Source organism: Cheilinus undulatus, linkage group 2 (assembly GCF_018320785.1).
Source record: "Cheilinus undulatus linkage group 2, ASM1832078v1, whole genome shotgun sequence".
Classification (NCBI taxonomy): domain Eukaryota; kingdom Metazoa; phylum Chordata; class Actinopteri; order Labriformes; family Labridae; genus Cheilinus; species Cheilinus undulatus.
This window is the reverse complement of record NC_054866.1, coordinates 54,896,792-54,918,440: the sequence shown is the minus strand read 5'-3', so window position 1 is coordinate 54,918,440 and position 21,649 is coordinate 54,896,792. Positions and strand designations below refer to the sequence as shown.

Here is a 21,649-nt window from a genome sequence, read left to right as displayed (position 1 = left end):
AAGGCTGAGAGACAATGGAGGAAAAATAAACTTCAAGTTCACTTTAACACTTTTAAAGAACAAGTTTTTATTTACAACAACGCTGTCAGGAAAGAGAGACGGGCCCATTTCTCAAGGATTATTTTAGAAAATCAAAACAATCCCGAGGTACTTTTTAATACAATCGACAGACTTTTAAATCCCAACTCACTGAATACTGAGATGAATTCAACTCTGAAATGTGAAGGATTTGCTGATTATTTTAAGGATAAAATCGTCTCCATTAGAAAAAGTATTTTAAATCAAACAACTCAGTCCCCCTGTGATCTCCCTGCTGTTGGTCCCCCAGCAACTCTATCGTCATTTGTACCAATGACAGAAGAGGCCAAAGGGGATGTGGTAGGGGCGATGAAGCCTTCCTCATGTCCGCTAGATCCCATTCCACCCAAGCTTTATAAATCCTGTTACAGTAGCCTCTCATATGAAATTACAAGGATTGTAAACCCTTCTCTTAACTCTGGCATCTTCCCTTCAGCTTTTAAAACCTCTGCTGTGAAACCTCTTATTAAAAAAAAACAATTTCCCTCCATCTTTATTTCCTCTGTCCTTGACTCCTCTGTCCTCATTTTCTCTGTCCTTGTTCCCTGTGTCCTTGCTCCCTCCATCTTTTTTTCCTCTGTCCTTGCTCCCTCATCCTCATTTTCTCTGTCCTTATTCCCTCTGTCCTTGCTCCCTCCATCTTTATTTCCTCTGTCCTTGACTCCTCTGTCCTCATTTTCTCTGTCCTTGCTCCTTCTGTCTTTGTTTCCTCTGTCCTCTTTTCCCTCCATCTTAGTCTCCTCTGTCCTTGCTCCCTCTGTTTTTGTTTCCTTACTCCTTGTTCCCTCTGTACTTGTTCCCTCCGACCCCTGTCAGTTAAATAATTACAGACCAATTTCCAATCTACCATTTTTAAGTAAAATTTTAGAGAAAACTGCTTTTAACCAATTATCTGCTCATTTATCCCAGAACAGCATTTTAGATTCACTTCAATCTGGTTTTAGAACAAACCACAGCACTGAGACAGTCCTGCTGAAAGTTGTAAATGATGTTAGAATGATTTTAGATGAAAATAGCGTGGCAGTCCTCATTCTTTTAGACCTTAGTGCAGCTTTCGACAGAATTGACCGTGAGATTTTAATCAACCGACTAGAGCAATGGGCCAGTCTCTCTGACCTTGTTTTAGCCTGGTTTAGCTCTTATCTTTTTAACAGACAGTTTTACGTCAGCCTTGGTGCTAGTGTGTCCCAGCCTCATGACTTAAATTATAGTATCCCACAAGGAAGCATTCTTGGATCCATTTTATTCTCACTTTACATGCTGCCACTTGGAAATATCATCACACAACATAAGATCAACTATCACTTAAATGCCGATGACACTCAGTTATATCTCTCTGTTTCCCCCGATGACCCCAGCTCCCTGCATTCACTTACCTTATTTAACACAAAAAGACGCTGAAATTTTAATTCATGCTTTTATTACCAGCCGTTTAGATTATTGTAACTCTTTTTACTGGACTACCCCAAAAGTCATTTAAAAAACTCCAGCTTATCCAGAATTCTGCTGCAAGAATTTTAACCAGAAAGAAGAGAGTCGAGCACATTAACCCACTTTTAAAAACTGTGCATTGGCTTCCTGTTTCTTTTAGAATTGATTTTAAAGTTCTTTTAATTGTTTTTAAAGCTGTACATGGCCTTACTCCTCCATACATCACAGACTCCTTTCTTTTTATGTCCCTAATCGATCCCTCAGGTCCTCCACTGCTTTGCTTTTAAATGTTCCACGTGTGGCCCACACACGCACCGGGGAGAGAGCTTTCTGTTTTTGTGCCCCAAAACTTTGGAATTCAATCCTCCTGGACATTAGACTATCCAGCTCCACTGATGTTTTTAAAAGAAATCTGAAGACACACCTTTTTAATTTGGCTTTTAACATGCAGTAATTATTATCATTATTATTATTATGTTTTTTTTTTTTTATCTATGGTTGCATCTTATTGACTGTTCAAATTTTCTTGTCTAGTTTTTTTCTTTCTCTTTTTCTTTTATTGATCTTTGCTGTCTGTCTGTTCCTTTGTAAAGCACTTTGGGCTACATGTCTTATGTATGAAAGGTGCTATACAAATAAATAGAGTTGAGTAATCATCACTTTTATTTTGCACTTTGGCAGCAATTTTGTGGATTGAATCAACATTCAGAGTCAACAGAAAAACATCTGCAGCGGGATGAAGGGGTTAAAACCCTAAAATATTTAAACGTTTGCTAGTTTTAGTCAGGGCTGAGGATGATGACAAGAATTCAGCAGAAAATAAAATGGGGAACTTTTTTTTTTATTTTTATAAAAGAGTGAAAAGGCCTCTCCAGGAGCAGCCAAATGAAACTGAATGCTGTCTCTGAACCACGAGGAGTCTGAGCACTAACATGGAGTCTGTAGGAAGGGACCGATCTGAGGTTTCTTCCTAAACATTCACACTCACTGTAGCTGCTACTGCTACTGACTAAAACAACAACTAACTAGCTTCTCCTGCCTGAATGTTTATGCTGAATCAGAGGCAAACTCAGCCTGAGCTAGTCCAGACTCTAATCTGAGACCAGAACAGAAGATGAGGGTTTTACAGGTGTTCTTCTGAGGAGCAGTCAAACAGACATTTTCCTCTGCAGCATTGTTGTCTGGATAAAGGCCATCTTACAGCAGATACAGCAGACTACTGAGGACAACTGCAACACATGGCACCATAAAAACACTCCATGGGTCTTTAAAGACGTGGTCCTGGTTTAGGACTAAATATCTGACTGCATTCAGATCGTGGGGACTCTGTGTGTTTGCTGGAATATTCTGATCAGGAGAGCTGGTCACTTTGATTAATTGGTCTGATAAAGTCCTCAGTGGATTCTGCTGTGGTGGTTTTCTGAAGGAGAGAATCCTGAGAATCAGAGCATCCTGCTGCTCTGTAACATGTTAGATTTACATTTTAGGAAATGACAGAGTAGTTATGAAGATATCTGCCAGTTGGTGCTCTGACATTTATGGGGTTGTTGAATGTTTCTCACAGTGGGCATTTGTTTCCTGAATGGCCTATCAGGGTAGTAAATTAAAGTGATACTGGAGGGTTAACCTAGTGGGTGAAAATCAGAGAGCTTGGCTGTTCTAGTCCATTCTATTTGTGGTGATTGCACATTCTTTGTTTTATTTTGATAAGTTCCTGCGAGCCACTTCCTGCCGCGAGTATTCTTTTGTTTTCTTCACAGAGACTGGGAGCACCTGCACTGATTGGGCACTGGCACCTCCGCACCACCGCACCTGCACGTCATCACCGCAATCACCACTCCCTCTCAAGCTCTCCTCGCCCAGTCTACACCACACTGCCTTACTCTCGCACCGACTCAAACTCTTGGATCCCCACGCTCGCCTCCCCCCCTCAAGCCTCTGCTTCACTGGAAACCTCTCACTCCCCGGACCTGGATTCCCCCCTCCCTCACTCCTGTGTGCCTTGAATAAACCTTTTAAAACTGCTTCCTAGTCTCCGGCTCTGCTCTTGGGTTAACACACAAAACTTCAGATTAATACAATCAATACACTATTTCCTCAAACACAATCAAAGATGAACACAGAAAAAGGAGAGTGCGCACTACATGGGTCAGAAATGCCTGACACTTTGTGAGCAGGATCAGGTGATCTTCAGGAGAAGAGGACAGGGATAGAATGAAGAAATGATTGGCCAAAGTCAGATGTGGACACTGGATATGAGAGCTCTATCAGGTTCACTTTATTCAGTAAACTCCACTGAAGCTCACACGTCTCCACACAGCAGCCGTTTACAGATGTTGTGTATCTTAGGCAGTTTGAGCCCGTACATCAGTGGGTTAAACAGAGGCTGGCATGTGAGAAAGTAGACTGTCAATAAAATATCCAACACACGAGGAAGGGTTAAATCGATTCTGCTGAGTAATACCTGAAAACAACAGCCGAAGGAGAAGTTAATCAGCGAGGCCATGTGAGGCGTACAGGTGCTCAGTGCCTTCTGTCTGGTCTGTTTGGATCCAGAGTAACAGACCTTTAGTATCTTCATGTAGGTGTAAAGGATCAGAACCAGAGGGATGACGATGGAGATGATGACGTAGATGATCCCGAAAACATTATTGATAATGGTGTCAAAGCATGCCAGTTTGACGACGCCGTAGTTTCCACAGAAAATTTTGGTGATGACATTTCCACACAGCTGCAGCGGCGCGCTCAGAGATATCAGCACAGCTGTCCCTAGAAAAGGAAGTATCCAAGTAAATGCAATCAGCCCGCCCACCTTTTTCGTGGTCATACGCGTGTTATACTGGAGAGGACAGCAGATTGCCAGGTATCGGTCGTACGCCATGGCGGCTAAGTTAAAAGATTCTATACTCACGTACGAGTACACGCAGAAGATCTGCACGAAACAGAAAGAACGGGTGACGATGTTAGAGTCCGAGAGAACCTGAACCAGAAGGAGCGGGAACACCCCCGTACTACCGAAGAGCTCGCTGACAAACAGGCTGCACAGGAAGATGTACATGGGCTCATGGAGGCTCCGGTTCACACAGATCAGGACGATGAGCAGCAGGTTGGAGAACAGGATAAACGTATACAGACACATTATAATGAAGAAATATAAAGACCCCAGTCCCTCAGTGTCAACGTAGGCTGTCAGCAGAAAATACAAAACCTGAGTGGAGTTTACCATCATCCTACTGAACCAATCAATCTACACGGATCAGACCAACCATGGAGCTCAGCAAGGCTCAGTCTCTGACACTCTGACGGCCTGACGGACTCAGAGAAACTCAGTCAACTACAGCATTAAACACATTATTCAGTAAATAAGAAGGAGGATATTCACCATGACCAGTCACTTTTAAAACACATTATTCAGTAAATAAGAAGGAGGATATTCACCATGAAGAGTCACTATTAAAACACATTATTTAGTCAAAAGGATTAAAGTTCACCATGGAACCACAACATTACACACTTGAATTAGTCAACAGTGCTACAGGACTAAACCTCACCATGTAATATCACCAGAACACATAAATAAGTCAGTAACAGGGATTTAAATTCATTGAATGTCACCATTAAAATCCACCACTGAATAAGTTAGAAAACCTCAGCATGTCTCCATCAAACACACATTCATCAGTTAGTAGGCAGGACTGAACGTCAGCATGTATGATCACCATTAAAAGCACATTCTGAGGAAAAGAGAGGGTTAAAATTCACTGTGATGCTTCACCATTAAACCCACTTATTCAGTCAACAGGAGGGAGTGGACCTAAGCTCAGGAAAACAACAATGGGGATTTCATCATGAAATATCATCATTAAAAAACACTCAGGTAGAAGGCTGACCTTCAGCATGATCACCACTGTGAGGAAATAAGAGGGTTAAAATTCACTCTGATATTACATCGTTAGAAACACAATAATCATAAACAAGAGGGGGTGAATTTCATCATACAGGACCATTAAAAACACATTATTCAGTGAAAAAGCAGGAGCAGGTAAATTCACCATCAGACCGTTAGTATCAGTGGATGGGAGGGATAGGCGATCAGGATCGACACAGCCACTCTGAATCATTCCACTTATTTACATGCATGTTAGTACCGTGTCGTTCTCAGAGGAGACTGATGTGAACCGTCTCTCCTCTGCTTTACCTGTACAGGTGAGAGAACGCCCACAGCTGCAGATGGAGCTCACCGTCTAATGACCCCAGGGTTGGAGAGCTGGATTTATACTGATTTTACTCTCCATACGGTACCACTGTAACTCCCATTCTTTGTATGGCAGTGGGTCATATTCCCACGGCGGCCATGTTCCTGTGACATCACCCTCAGAGCCAGAAACTCAAACCCACCTTGTTATTATATTGTAGGTTATTTGTCACATAAACATGAAGGTTCTGGTGACTTTCCTCATTTAATCATTTGATTGACAGCTAATAATAAAGGATGCCAAAAATCAAGAGACAGATCAGACCACATCTCATGTTAAAAACATGTTCTGAGGGGGCTCAGATGGTCGAGAGGTTAAAGGTGCTACCCATGTATGTGGGCGGCTCGGGTTCGAATCCAGCCTGTGGCATGTCTCTCCCCACCCTCTTCCCCGTTTCCAAGTCTATCCACTGCCTTTCCTCTATCTAAGGTCGTGTTCACACCTGATAGTCCGGGGACTCGGTCCGTTTTGGAACAGAAATGGCAACATAATTGCACTTTCTTTTGGTTTGGTTAGCATTCACACTGCTCTCTTGGTCAAGCGGACCAAACCGTCTGAACACCTACAACCTCTGCCCGCTAGGGGTGCTGTTACCACAAACAGCGACCAAGAAAAAAAGAAGGAGCAGAAGAAGATGAAACTCCTTCTGCCAGTATTTTCTTCCACATAAAAAATAAAAAAACACCGAATTTACGCTGTCTTGTGGTTTCTGCTCTTGCATTTTGGCATTATGATCAGCCGGCAAGGTGGTGAGCTGTCCAGCATGTCGTCCTTTACAAGAGACGAATGAATCAGCACGGACTACGACGTTTTGCCATGGCTACCCAGACGCCAAGGGAGGTACCGACATGTATTTGAGCGTATTAAATCACATAAAAATCTGTATATCATTACGGTTTATGCCTCATCCTGCCTTTGATTCACAAGTTGGTCTGCTTTGCGTTCACACCTCCAATGAACCGCAGGCGGTCCAGAGTCCACTTGTTTGGTCCACACCAGAGTTTGTGTGAGCGTTCACACCACTCGAAATGAATCGGACTATCCGGGAAAACGGACCAGATTTAGGTTAAAGCGGACCAAACAGCTCTGGTGTAAACGCACCCTAATAAAGGCATGAAAAGGCCCAAAACTAAATCTTAAAAAAAAAACATGTTTGAGCTCCCCCTGCTGGCTGGCTGCAGGATAGATCTTGTAATGTGATGATGTGGACAGGAAGTTACCCCCAAATTCCACATACTCCGTCTGCATGGCCATCTGCAGCAATCTGCTCATGAAGTGCACTGCGGCGCAAATCACTCCCTTTCTAGTCAGTCTTTACAATTCCATTGCATCCCAGAAGTACTTTTCTGATCTGCTCCAGAAACGCTATCTGGACAAAAGTATTCGGTCAGCTGACCATTCCACCAACAGGGACTATAATAACACTGTATTCAGGCTAATGTACAGTGCTTAACAAATTTATTAGACCACCCTAACCCTAACTAAAGTAAGGTTTATGCCACAGCTGCCCTAAATAAACAACATTGGTAATTACTAAAATCATTTTTTATGTTTCTGCAATGGTTAATACACCAATATGTAGAAGTTCTTTGACCCAAATGATATTTGTAATGCTAAAATATAATTATTATTATTATCCATGAATTTTCATATTTACTGATTTACAAAAAACTGAAAAAATAGTAAAGCACATTAATATTTCTTGATCAATATGTCAAATTATAGTTATTTACTGTCATTCCTGAAGAGAAAAATGAGTTTTAGTGGTTGAATGTTATGCTTGACTCATTTCTGACTTCTCAGAGAAGACCAGTGAGTCGGCTCAAATTTGGGTGAATTCAGTTTGAAATTCCTTATTCCTGTTCAAAATGGTAAAACGTGGAGAGCTGACTGAAAATGAAAGAGTCTGCATTAAAGCACTTCATGAAGCTGGATGGTCTCTGAGACAGATATGACAGGTGGTCTAATAAATATGTTAAGCACTGTACGTTAATATAGATTGGCCCCTTCTGCAGCTCTAACAGCCTCCTCTCTTCTCTGAAGGCTTTCCTCAACATTGTGGAGTGTTCCTGTGTAAATGTGTGTCCATTCATTCTGTAGAGCATTTATGAGGTCAGGCTCTGAGGTTGGACCAGAAGGCCTGGACCACAATCTCTTTTCCAGTTCATCCCAAAGGTGCTGGATGGGTTTGAGGTCAGGACTCTGTGTGAACTCATCAACCATGTCTTTCCAGTCACAGTCATGCTGGAATAGAAAAAGGCCTTCCCCAAACCACGAGGATTCATAAATCTATCTACCCACTGATGGCAGAGGTTGCTATGGTGACTTGGCCATCAGTATTAGCTAATCCCATTTGTACAATTCCATACTCAGTTACACACCCATGACACAGCGGTGGGAGCAAACTGGGGTTAAGTGTCCTTCCCAAGCACAACTCAACATGTGAATGCAAGAGCTGACAATCGAACCCATGACCTTCTGATTGTGAGAAGACCAACGCTAGCTACCGGGACACCATCATCTTCATGTTAACCGAAGATTTAGAAAAAGTCATCCATGCTTTTATTCCTCCTGCCTCGTTGACTGCAGCTGACACACCCGTCTCAGCCAGAACTCAATCCAGGGCTAATATGAGGACGCTACCCTGTAAGCTAACGGCAAACATGACCAGATTCTAGTACAGACCTGCTGGCACTGATACCTGATTGATATGACCACAAATCACTAAAATGCAAATCCACTCCATCATAGTTCATTAAAATCATGGAAGGGAGAAAGGGAAAGCACTTGTATTCAGGAGTTTTCCTGCAATTTTTAGCATTTAAAAATGAATCAATAACTAAAGATATTGATTTTTTCTTTGTTTTAAAGATTGATTTTTGGTCTTTTCATGCCTTTAGTCGATAGGGGAGGACGGTGGATAGAACTGGAAGGTCAGTGGGGAGAGACATGCGGCAAAGGGCCACAGGCCAGATTCGAACCCGGGTTGCCCCCGTACATGGGTAGCGCCTTAAACCGCCATCTGCGCACCCCTATATTGTTATATCTTTTAAATAAACATGATCAATTGCTCAGCCCTACCTATAACGACCACATTCTTGTGGCCCCTCAGAGCATTAGCCCCACCCCATAACCTCCTATGGCAGCCTCCATAAAAAAAACAATTATAAAAATAAGAATTACTCATTTAAAGAAGTTAAACCATGGGAACCATCACTTTTAAAATCAATAGAGATGTTTCAGAGCAGAATTCTGCACAGCCTACCTTTCCTTTAACACCCTTAGGGGGGCACAGAAGATCTCAGAGGGGGGCGGGGCCCTGCCTGACTAGATGGGCAAATGTTTTTCAAAAAATTGTGATTAGACATAAAATACAACGGCATATTAGTGCCACCCTAGAAGGTTAAAAACAGGATGGAGGATGCGTTTTTGAGATGATGAAACACGAGAACGCAAACATGGAAGCTCTGGGTTTAAAACGCCGTAAATTAACAAGAGGAAAGTCTAAATATTCAAAATTTTCAAAGTCATAGATTTTGACATTATATCCTCAAACATTTCAAGCAGTACGATGTCATCAATGCTCTGGACGTGGACGCCATGATGAGTACGATCTACGCATGGTTAGATAACCCGGTGAAGTTTGAGAAATCTCATGGCGTTAATAACACCCTGGACACTAAGGAGGGGGAGACTCACATCCTTATTGTGGAAGGCTTTCTGCTTTAAAACTATGAACCTTTGATCGACGTGCTGAACAACCGTTCATTTATTTCCATACCGTATGAAGAATGCAAAAAGAGGAGGTGCTCTAGGAACTACACGGTGCCAGATCCACCCGTCCTGTTTGATGGCTACGTCTGGCCCATGTATTTGAAACACAAGAACATCATAAATCATAAATTTACAACATGCAAGTCCAGATGATGATGATGATGATGATGGTGGCTCTGGGATAAAACCAGGAGTTTCTCTACAGTTCAGTCCCAGTCAGAAGCACCGGGCGATCCGACTCTTACTGAAGGACCTGCACAGAGAAAACGGCTTCACCTGCTCCCAGTTTCATCCACTCAGTCAGGTTACCTGTAGACAATACAAACTTAAAAATCTTCTTCTCCTTATGTGAGTAATGTCTCTGCTTGTTGCATGTGCTTCCCAAATTCTGTGCATCAACTAAAAGTTTCCCCATGGACAAGTACCAGCTAAATAGTTCCTACCTAACATTAGCCATATAAAATCAGAGACTTAAGCAAAATAAATGACTAAATTAAATATGCAAACAAATAACTAAAATGACAGTATTTATGACAGTTAAACTATTGGTTGATTTTCAGAGGAATTAAAGGGCATCTTCATACAGTCACATGACCCTAAACTTAGACTGGAGTTTAGTCGTCTGAGTGGATGAGCTGAGAATCTCATCTCAGAACAATCTGGGCACGCTCTAACCTGACGCGTCAGATGGATGTGTTTCACACATGTGTTTCACACATCCATCTGGGAAAGCTTCAATAGGAAACGTTTAAGAAAAGGCAGATGCTTTGAAAAAACTCGGAGTGTGATTGGATGAACGTTCTGTCTGTCACATCTCTACGGGCCAATCCAAGCAACAAAACACGTGACGTAGCTGCGAGCAAGCTGCTTGTGCGCAGCTACTGAGTAATAACGCAAAACATGGCGACTATAGACATGTAAGTACTCGACTTTTGTGGTCTTTAAAAAAGAAAACAACTCACTGCTGTTCTTTGTTCTTCTTTTAACAAAGAAATGTCATCAAGTGCTGATACAACTGGCACTTTAGCAGCATCCACGCTAATCTCTTCCTCCATAACTGCACCAGCTCTTGCTGCTGCTTGTTTACGTCACGACTCTGCTGCGCCTGAAAGTACTGCCACTCGTTGCTGATTGGTCCGGTCACTTCCTAACAGGGTCCAAACGGTTCAGATGGGAGATTTGCAAGATGGACTCGCCAGTAAAAAACAAGGAAACGGGTGTATCCATCTGCTTTGCAAGGTTAGTCTACAGTTCTGTTTGTGGAAGATTTATTTTGGTTATGGACTCTTTCTCTCTCGGTTGTGTGCAGCAAGGTTATTATAGTTAAGTAAAACTAACTAAATAACTAAAACTAAAATTCAAAAATCATTTTAGTTAACTGAAACTAAATAAAAACTAGGTTTCAACACACACTAGTCGTCATGCCCATATCACTCCAGTTCTTGCAACTCTTCATTGGCTTCCAGTTACTTTTAGGATCAATTTCAAAATTTTATTAATCACATACAAAGCCCTGCATGGGCTAGCTCCTATATATATGAAAGAACTACTGAGTCTCTACTCCACCACTCACCACCTTCGATCGCCTGATCAGGGTCGTCTAACAGTCCCTCGTTCAAATTTTAAATCCAGAGGTGATCGTGCAGTTGCAGTGCAGCTCCTAAACTTTGGAACAATCTTCCAGGCAACATCAGGTCTGCTGAATCTGTAGTCTCTTTTAAAAAGCTGCTAAAAACTCATTTTTATAGATTAGCTTTTTTATAATCTCTACCCCACTCTTTTTACTTTTGTGTGCACGTACATGTGTTGCAATTGAACATTCAGTATGTTGGTTGTGTTACTTTTGGGGGTATGTTTGTTATGTTGTTTATGTTTGTTTGCTTATCTGTCTGCCCCTTTTGGGTTTTGTGAAGCACTTTGTAACTGTGTGTTTTAAAAAGTGCTATATAAAATTATTACCGAAAAAAAGAAAACTACCTAAAACTGTATAGTGCACTTATGAAAGTAAAATAAAACTAAAACTAAAAATGGAGACAAAATATCCTTAGTTTTAGTCTTTGACACAGCCAGACTGACTGGCACCTACACTATAGTCTGGGGAGAGTAAAATGGCCTGATCTGATTGGTTAAGACTTCACACAGTGGCAGTTTTATGTCTTGATTTGTATTCAAACATCAAGTAAATAAAATAATAGATGAAGAGTAGTCTGTTTTAATATGGTTTTAAAAATGTATGACACTCACTCAGCCCTGACATCTATCCATAAAAACACTAAAACTAACACTAAAACTAATAAAAACTAAACTAAAATGAAGCATTTCTGCAAAATAACTACACTAACAAACCAGAAGTCAGATCTAATGAAAAGTAAACTGAAATCAAACACAGAAATTGAAAACAAAATAAGAATAAAAATTAAAGAAAAATCCAAAACTATTATAAGCTTGCTGTGCAGCCAATAAGGTTTTTTATTTCATGTTTATTTTAATGTTTTACATTTTATCCTCCAGCTTGTGTAACATGAATGCATGCTGATTGGTAATGCAGTGTACTGTATTTAAAACAGATGGTGGATTAGATGAAGTGCATGTGAAGAATGAATAAATCCATCATTATGGATGAACTTTGGTGTGGTGTATTTCCTGGAGGGAACGGTAAATAGTCTCTATAGTTCAGAGGGGCCCTGATACACTGTGGTAATAATGGAGAGATTTTGAAATACCTTTGGCCTCACCTGTTGGATAAGGAGGCTGGTCATGATGAGATTCTGTCTTTGAAAATAGAGGATATTTTTCCAGGTGGGGGTTGGGGGAGTTTTTGCCTGTCTCAGATACAGGGAGGAGGTCCCTAGGGAACCACTGATGTTATACAGCGCTCTGTTTACTGGATTTATATCTGATCTGTCTTAAATTTTTAATGTATTTACTAATCTACTGAGTTCTTTATGTTTCTATGTTCCTTTATTTCCATCTTTAAGCCTCAGTGACGGCTGTTAACATTAACTCATGGCAGGCCTGAGCCTGATTAAAGTCCCAGCATCCCTCTCACTGTGAGTGTTAGAGCATGTTTTCATGAGCTGGTGCTTATCATCACTGTATGCTTGAACATTTAAAGCTCCTTTTTACTGTCTTTAGTGTGACTGTTTGTGGGCACAAATGCAGAGGCTAGAACATCCCTCTGTCCTCCTGAGGCCCCAGCCTTTTCCCTCCACTCTCATACATCATCTTTACTTCATAATTCACATTTAATAAGACACAGAATACTCTGATGGTCCTCAGACCAGTTTAGATTAGATTTCAGGGCTCATATTAAAAGCGTGTCTCATTATAAAAGTGCATCTTTAAAGCTTCAGTCCTGACTGATGTTGGTCTGTGGAGACTCAACAACACATGAAGCATGTCCACAGGTCTGCTATAAAGAGAATCTGACATTTATTGACTCTGAGCACACAGAAACACATCCTCTCCTACATGAACATTCTCGACATCTCTTCTAGATGTTCATAAAATCAAAACGGCCCAGGATGCTCTCATTCAGACTCGCCGCTGAAGCTGGGTGACTGAAACCTTCGAACAAAACAGACTTTTACAGACGTTGAGTATTTTGGACATTTTCAGGCCATACATGACGGGGTTGAGGAGCGGCTGGCATGTCAGGAGGTACAAGGAGAAGAACACCGGCAGCAGAGTTGGGATGTTGTCAAAGCGGCTCTGCACCACCTCAAAGATGATACCGCAGGAGAAGTTGATCAGCGAGGCCAGGTGAGGCGTGCAGGTGCTCACGGCCTTCTGTCTGGTCTGTTTGGACCCAGAGAAGCAGACTTTAAAGATCCTGATGTAAGTGTAGAGGATGAGGAAGAGCGGAGTACAAACCAGGAAAGCAGTGATGAAGAGGCCGTAGATGTTGTTCACGCTGGTGTCGGAGCACGCCAGTTTGACTATTGAGTAGTTGTTACAGAACACGTTGGCAATGACGTTCCCACACAGCCTCAGAGGAGAGCTCAAAGATGCTGTCCCAGCAACCAACAGCAGAGAGACGATCCATGCCACCGCAATCAGCAGGGCGATCTTTGCAGTGGTCATGCGTGTGTTATACTGGAGCGGGAAACATATGGCCAAGTATCGGTCATAGGAAATGACAGCCAGGTTAAAAAGCTCGATGCCCACATATGAGTACACGCAGAAGATCTGCAGGAAACAGATAGGCCGATAGACGGTGTGAGAGTCCGAGAGGATCTGCACCAGGAGGAGCGGGAACACCCCCGTACTACCGTAGAGCTCGTTCACAAACAGACTACACAGGAAGACATACATGGGCTCATGGAGGCTCCGGTTCACACAGATCAGAATGATGAGCAGTAGGTTAGCACAGAGAATGGTCAGGTAAATCAGCAGAACAATCAAGAACAGCAGGTAGTTCAATGACTTTGCATCAAAATAGGCTCCCAGCCTGATGTAAGAGTAATGGGTGGAGTTCATGGTGCTGTTAGGGCGCCGTTACCTCGTTAGTCATGAGCTGAGGGAGCGAGGGAGGGCTCGTCTCTACATCACCAACCATCATTAGACAGCTCAGCGATCAACGCCAGGGTGTGTGGGCGCCTTGCCATGTCTGAGATCAGAGACAGCAGCAGGGAGAGCTGAAGGAGGAGAAACTGTCCAAAAGGCTGCTGTGGCGGTCAATTAATACCCTCTATGTTAGTCACATGACCAGAATCCTCACCCTATAGCAGCCAAACACAGAGACCATGACGAATCAGGACACGTTACCTCAGGATGTTGCCCGTCATGGTTACCGTCACTAGGTCAGACTGAGACTCTGTCCCAGATCTACACTAAATGTCCAGCATCTCACAGGTTCACCAGAGTTCCAGGTGTCCAGTTGAAGCTTCACCTGTAGAAGGAGACGACCCTTCAGGTCCATGTGAGCACAGACGGCCAAAAGAGCTGAGTCTAAAAAACTACTGAGATATATATCCATTCACTCTTTTCACCTGATCATAATCAAACACAGGCTCAGCAGCAAGCTAGCAACACATGCTGCTAACCCTGACAAAACATGCTCCCACCCCTGACCAACACATGCTGCTACCCTGACCAACACATGCTGCTACCCTGACCAACACAATTACAGCAGAAACAAAGATTTCACTTTTTTTATAAGGGTCCATTCTCTGGGTTTATCAGGTGTCATTCTCTGTGTTTATTGGGGGCCATTCTCTGGGTTTATCAGGTGCCATTCTCTGGGTTTATTGGGGTCCATTCTCTGGGTTTATCAGGGGCCATTCTCTGGGTTTATTGGGGGCCATTCTCTGTGTTTATCAGGTGTCATTCTCTGTGTTTATTGGGGGCCATTCTCTGTGTTTATCAGGTGTCATTCTCTGTGTTTATTGGGGGCCATTCTCTGGGTTTATCAGGTGTCATTCTCTGGGTTTATCAGGTGTCATTCTCTGGGTTTATCAGGTGCCATTCTCTGGGTTTTTCAGGTGCCATTCTCTGGGTTTTTCAGGTGCCATTCTCTGGGTTTATTGGGGTCCATTCTCTGGGTTTATTGGGGTCCATTCTCTGGGATTATCAGGTGTCATTCTCTGGGTTTTTCAGGTGCCATTCTCTGGGTTTATTGGGGTCCATTCTCTGGGTTTATCAGGGGCCATTCTCTGGGTTTATTGGGGTCCATTCTCTGGGTTTATCAGGTGCCATTCTCTGGGTTTATTGGGGTCCATTCTCTGGGTTTATCAGGGGCCATTCTCTGGGTTTATTGGGGTCCATTCTCTGGGTTTTTCAGGTGCCATTCTCTGGGTTTATTGGGGTCTATTCTCTGGGTTTATCAGGTGTCATTCTCTGGGTTTATCAGGTGTCATTCTCTGGGTTTATCAGGTGCCATTCTCTGGGTTTTTCAGGTGTCATTCTCTGGGTTTTTCAGGTGCCATTCTCTGGGTTTATCAGGGGCCATTCTCTGGGTTTATCAGGTGCCATTCTCTGGGTTTATCAGGTGTCATTCTCTGGGTTTATCAGGTGCCATTCTCTGGGTTTTTCAGGTGTCATTCTCTGGGTTTATCAGGTGCCATTCTCTGGGTTTATCAGGTGTCATTCTCTGGGTTTATCAGGTGCCATTCTCTGGGTTTTTCAGGTGTCATTCTCTGGGTTTTTCAGGTGCCATTCTCTGGGTTTATCAGGGGCCATTCTCTGGGTTTTTCAGGTGCCATTCTCTGGGTTTTTCAGGTGTCATTCTCTGGGTTTTTCAGGTGCCATTCTCTGGGTTTTTCAGGTGCCATTCTCTGGGTTTATCAGGGGCCATTCTCTGGGTTTATCAGGGGCCATTCTCTGGGTTTATTGGGGGCCATTCTCTGGGTTTATCAGGGGCCATTCTCTGGGTTTATTGGGGTCCATTATCTTGGTTCATCAGGGGTAGTGATGCATGATAACTATTTTTTTTAACCGATACTGATAACTGATAATTTCCTACTCCTGATGGCCGATGACCGATAATAACCAATACTTTTTTTTCAATTGTTGATTTAACAAAACGAGTTTATTTGATGTGTTTATGCACGTCTGGGGGTAAGAAGGGGTTAATATGTAGTGAGCAAAGCTATTTATAACTAATTTCAACTGATATCCCTCGTGTTTTTCAAAAAACAAAGAACTATTCTGACTTTATAACGGTTATAGTTAACTTTTTTTAGTTAAACATTTGTGTACCAAGTACAACATACACAAACAACTGACAGATGGTTTTCCCCCATAAAACCAAACGATAACAGGCTGTTATGCTTAACAAATGGAGATATTTGGGGGTCTGTTTTTTTTTTTTTTTTTTTTTTTGCTTAAGCTACAATTAAAGCGAGCTGATGATTTACATAAAGATTAAAATTTTGCACTGATATAAGTCATATCAGAGATAGGTTAAGAATGTAAAGTACACCGTGGTCTGACTGAATGAAACCACACCAAACAGAGCAGGCAGGTCTACGTCTATCAAAGTAGTGATGGATCAGGAGACTGTCAGACTGATTTTGTTATTATAAGGTTGCGCCTTTTGGCTCTGGCAAGCTTTCTGCAGTTTTAAATGCCTGCTTAGGATCAGAGCCCTCGGTCCTGATGCCTACGGCTGAGGCTAGTGGCTGCTGCTGCTTCGTTTTAACGTCGTTAGGATGATGACTATGAGTGACTTATAAGATCCGTTGAGGACTTCTTTGTACTCTTTGCGACCTTTGCAGGGCAAATTCTACACACACTGTCGTGTTATCCTCCCTGAAATACTGAATAATGCCACCGTGTTGTTAGCATTTTAGCACAGGGGCTGCTACTTCCTCTTCTTCTCTGGTGCTTTAACAGTGAGTCGTTTACTGTGGCGCCACCTGCTGTTTCGGAATGTGTAGTCTCCCGAGAAAGAAAACAAACACCAGCACTGCTGTGCTGACAAAATTATGTATGTTATTGGGACTCATCGTCATAATATCGGACCGATAAGTATGACGTAATAATTTCCTGTTATCGGCCCGATAGTTATCGTGCACCCCTAATCAGGGTCGATTCTCTAGGTTTATCAGGGGCCCTTTCAGTTCTGAAGGCAGACCTTGGTACAACCAATATAAAACTCCTTGTCCTTTAAAAACAGAAGTGTCTGTGTCCGAGGATTTATCTGTTTGATTTAATTTTCTGTGTTTAATGTGAAATCAGTCCCCTTTGTGTCTAGAGGAGCCACTGATGAATGAAGCTTAAATGTCACTGACCTTTAACCAAACTTTGAAACTTTAACTTTCCTTTCAAAGGGGAACACATGCATTCATTTAAAAAATTAGACTTAAATGTTGGACTCCTTGAATGGGGGCCTTAGAACCCTCTGAATCCCCGTGGCTCCAGGATTTAGTTTAGGACGTGTTTATGTTGGAAAAATGACCAGAGGTTAAGGTGGATTATCTTTATTCTAGTTCCTGTTCATCAGACCAGTGGGATCAATCCAGCTCCTTGGTAAACTACTAAAGTGACCCTTCAAGTCTTCACCCTGAACCCCTGCAGACCGCTGATAGAGTAGTAAACAAGGTCAAAGGTTTCTTAGTCCATTCGTCCCTGAGGCGTCCCCATACCACACACACCAATAACTCCCTCTGGAGCAAATTAGCCTCAGTGAGATTAATAAGGCTACAGACCTCAGGGCTGGATCTATGGGTCCTAAGAGGGGCCATAATGACCTCCCCTCAGACCAACAACACACTCACTGATGAAACAACAAACACACCAGTGCCTACATCATTTTAATCATCATTAATCTATGATTCTCTGATACAGAGAAAATGGAGAATATTTTTTATCAAACTATCAATGTTCTTTAAAGAAACTTATGAGATTTAAACAGTGAGGTGAAACATCAGGAGTTTAAAGTTCTGAGGGATGAAAGACTTACCAGTTCAACAAAAGACATGTCTGGTACCAGTGTCAGAGACACGTCTGGTACCGGTATCAAAGACAAGTCTGATACCGGGGTAAGAGACACGTCATGTAACAGCATCAGAGACACGTCTAGTACCGGGGTCAGAGACATGCTTTGATACCAGAGTCAGAGACACGCTCTGATACCAGAGTCAGAGACACGCTCTGGTACCGGTGTCAGAGACATGTCTGGTACCAGTATCAGAGACACGCTCTGGTACTGGTGTCAGAGACAAATTTGGTACCGGGGTCAGAGACACGCTCTGATACCGGAGTCAGAGACACGCTCTGATACCGGGGTCAGAGACACGCTCTGATACCGGGGTCAGAGAAACATCATGTAACAGCATCAGAGACATGTCTAGTACCGGGGTCAGAGACATGCTTTGATACCAGAGTCAGAGACACGCTCTGGTACCGATGTCAGAGACACGCTCTGATACTGGGGTAAGAGACACGCTCTGATACCGGGGTCAGAGACACGCTCTGACACCGGGGTCAGAGAAACGTCATGTAACAGCATCAGAGACATGTCTAGTACCGGGGTCAGAGACATGCTTTGATACCAGAGTCAGAGACACGCTCTGATACCAGAGTCAGAGACACGCTCTGGTACCGGTGTCAGAGACACGCTCTGATACTGGGGTAAGAGACACGCGCTGATACCGAGGTCAGAGACACACTCTGATACGTTGTTGAAACTCACCCATGTCAGCCGTCTTTGGGAGGCCCCTTCCAGCTCAACGCTCTAGCCATTTGCTCTGGTTGCCTACCCTGTTGCAGTGTCTCTGGGTATGAGACAAGAAGTGGCACAGGTTTCCAAGAGTTCAATAACTTCTGGACCATAAATCGTACTCCTCCATGGATGCTGTCCATGCCTCTGAATCTCACACAGCAGTTTCTCTACTGAGCCTGGAACTTGGGGTGACTTTTAGGGACATTAAAGATGAATTCCACACCAGTAGATCTGATGTTAAACGTCATATCTAACGAAGGATGTTTCAATGGATTTTTTGTCACAAGCTAATCCACAGAAGAAACTGGAGTACATGCATCACTTTTATGCAATTTACTCAGATGCAGAGGTCTAATGTCCCAACATGAACTGCGCCTTCATCAGAGACAAAGCCTCTGATGATGCTGATTTGATGATAACACAGTGCACCTCAAAACTTTAGTCCTCTGCAACATCACACACAAGAAGCTGGCACACAGTGACTTAAGAGTTCAAACTTTTCCAAAAGTTTCCAGCTATGGCCAACTGTTTGACCAAAAATGGACAGAAAAACATTACGAAATTCCTAGATTTCGCCTTTAAATGTTATCCTGTTAAGTGTATAAAGCTTTCCATACTTGCCTGTAAAAGTGATGTTATCCTCTAAAGCCAAAAAGACATTCCATCCTTTCCTACAAAGATGATGTCATCCTTGTAAGCCAATAAATCATTTGAATGTTACCTTTAAAAATGTTTTTAAAGTGCATAAAATATTCCATCCTTGCTTTATTGACAAAGTAATCCTCAAAAGTGTATTTAACATTCCATCCTTGCCTTAGCTATAAAGTATTCTTCTAAAGTGTATAAAACATTCCATCCATGCTGTAAAGATGTTGTAATTCTCTAAAGTGCATAAAACATTCCATCCTTGCCTTAACAACAAAGTATTCCTCTAAAGTGTATAAAACATTCCATCCTTGCCTTGAAAGATTATGTCATCATCCAAAGTGTATAAAACATTCCATCCATGCTGTAAAGATGCTGTAATTCTCTAAAGTGCATAAAACATTCCATCCTTGCCTTAACAACAAAGTATTCCTCTAAAGTGTATAAAACATTCCATCCTTGCCTTGAAAGATTATGTAATCATCCAAAGTTTATAAAACTTTCCATGCTTGCCTTAACAATGATGTTATCATCTCAAGCGTATAAAACATTCCATCCTTGCCTCAAAGATGATGTAATCCTCCAAAGTGTGTAAATATTCCATCCTTGCTGTAAAGATGATGTAATCCTCCGAAGTGCATAAAACATTCCATCCTTGCCTCAAAGATGAGGTAATTCTCTAAAGTGCATAAAATATTCCATCCTTGCCTGAAAGATGATGTAATCCTCTTGTAAGATACAGGGTGCTACCCGGTGGTGCTACCCATGCACTAAACTGTTGCTAGGTTCTAATATATTCCAGGTCCAATAAAGAGTGTCCGGTAAGAACAACTAGATGTCACTGTATTCCTCAAGTGTTCTTTATTTCAGCACACGCTCGTTTCCATAATTGCGAACAGACTGGTTATTTGTGGTTCTGGAATGACATACAAATGTAATAAGAAAATACCAGGATACACCAGCAGAAGAGGTATTAGCCTTTGAAAGATCCGCCACTCTGATCACAGTCCTACTCCGCTGAAGGCTTCGTTGGTCTGAGCAGAGAGGGGGGCGGAGCATGTGTATGAAATAGCAGTGATACATCTAGGTGTATGCTGGCAGGAAGTAGGGCCTTGTTCTCCAGACCTCAGTATATTCCATCCAAATTAATGGCCTTTTCTACACCTCTAAGAAGTATAGAACTTTCCATCCTTGCCTTGAAGTTGATGTTATCCTCCAAAGTGTGTAAAAAATTCCATCCTTGCCTTGAAGATGATGTAATCCTCCAAAGTGTATGAAAATTCCACCCTTGCCTCAAAGATGATGTTATCCTCTAAAGTGTATGAAACATTCCATCCTTGCCTTAAAGATGATGTAATCCTCCAAGTGCATGTAACATCCCATCCTTGCCCGAGAGATGATATAATCCTCCAAAGTGCATACAACATTCCATCCTTACCTCAAGATGATGTTATCGTCTGAAGTGCATAAAACTTTCAATCCTTGCCCGAAAGATGACATTATCGTGTAAAGTGCATAAAACAGTAAAGTAAAGGAGCCATTGCAAGAGGAGCAGCTAGTGGAGACTGTAAACCAGCAAAATGTAAAACAAAATTTGGCCAGTCCTCTTTCTCAGTGAAAGGCCCACAGATCTGGACTACTCTCCCATCAGAAATAAAAACACTGACTGACTGACTTCAAAGTATTCAATAAGATGGTAAAACAATGGCTCAAACAAAGGCAAATCTGTGAACACTAAGCTACATGTCTTAAAAATTTTCTATCATTCAGCTCATTTTACTCCATTTAATCTTTGTTCTTAGCAACTTCACCTATTCTCTTAACTGTCATATTAGTCATTGTCATTCATCTGCATGTTTATGTCTGCCTTACTGTTAGCTTTTATGTATGTGGCTGCATGTTTATGTCTGCCTTACTGTTAGCTTTTATGTATGTGGCTGCATGTTTGTCTTGCTGCTGCTGTTTTAATGCATTTCTTGTGGTTGTTCATTTATGTCTACTGCCATTGTTAGTCTTTAATGTCCATTTTATTCTGTTGTATCATATGTGTTATTTCTTTGAAGCCTAACCAGGGACAAGGACTGCAAATTAGCCATGGCTAGATGTCTTTTATACATTGCATCGGTTGCACTGTAATTAAATGCAGCAATTCTTATGTATTGTCCCTGGCAAATAAAAGGATAAATAAATAATAAATAACATTCAATCCTTGCCTTAAAGATGAAGAAATCATCAAAAGTGTATAAAACATTCCAAACTTGCCGTAAAGATGATATCATCTAAAGTGCGTAAAACATTC

At 42.1% G+C, this 21,649-nt stretch overlaps 2 protein-coding genes across 2 annotated transcripts; both read right to left on the bottom strand.

The window, feature by feature from the left end:
* Window positions 1-3,811: 3,811 nt before the first annotated feature.
* LOC121526074 (olfactory receptor 11A1-like) lies at window positions 3,812-4,738 on the bottom strand. The gene has a single exon (XM_041812391.1). The coding sequence runs from the start codon at window positions 4,736-4,738 to the stop codon at window positions 3,812-3,814; it is 927 nt and encodes a 308-aa protein (XP_041668325.1).
* An 8,335-nt stretch (window positions 4,739-13,073) lies between these two features.
* Window positions 13,074-14,018, bottom strand: LOC121517321 (olfactory receptor 11A1-like). Its single transcript, XM_041799025.1, has one exon. It carries the CDS (start codon window positions 14,016-14,018, stop codon window positions 13,074-13,076), a length of 945 nt encoding a protein of 314 aa, XP_041654959.1.
* Between the last annotated feature and the right edge of the window lie 7,631 nt (window positions 14,019-21,649).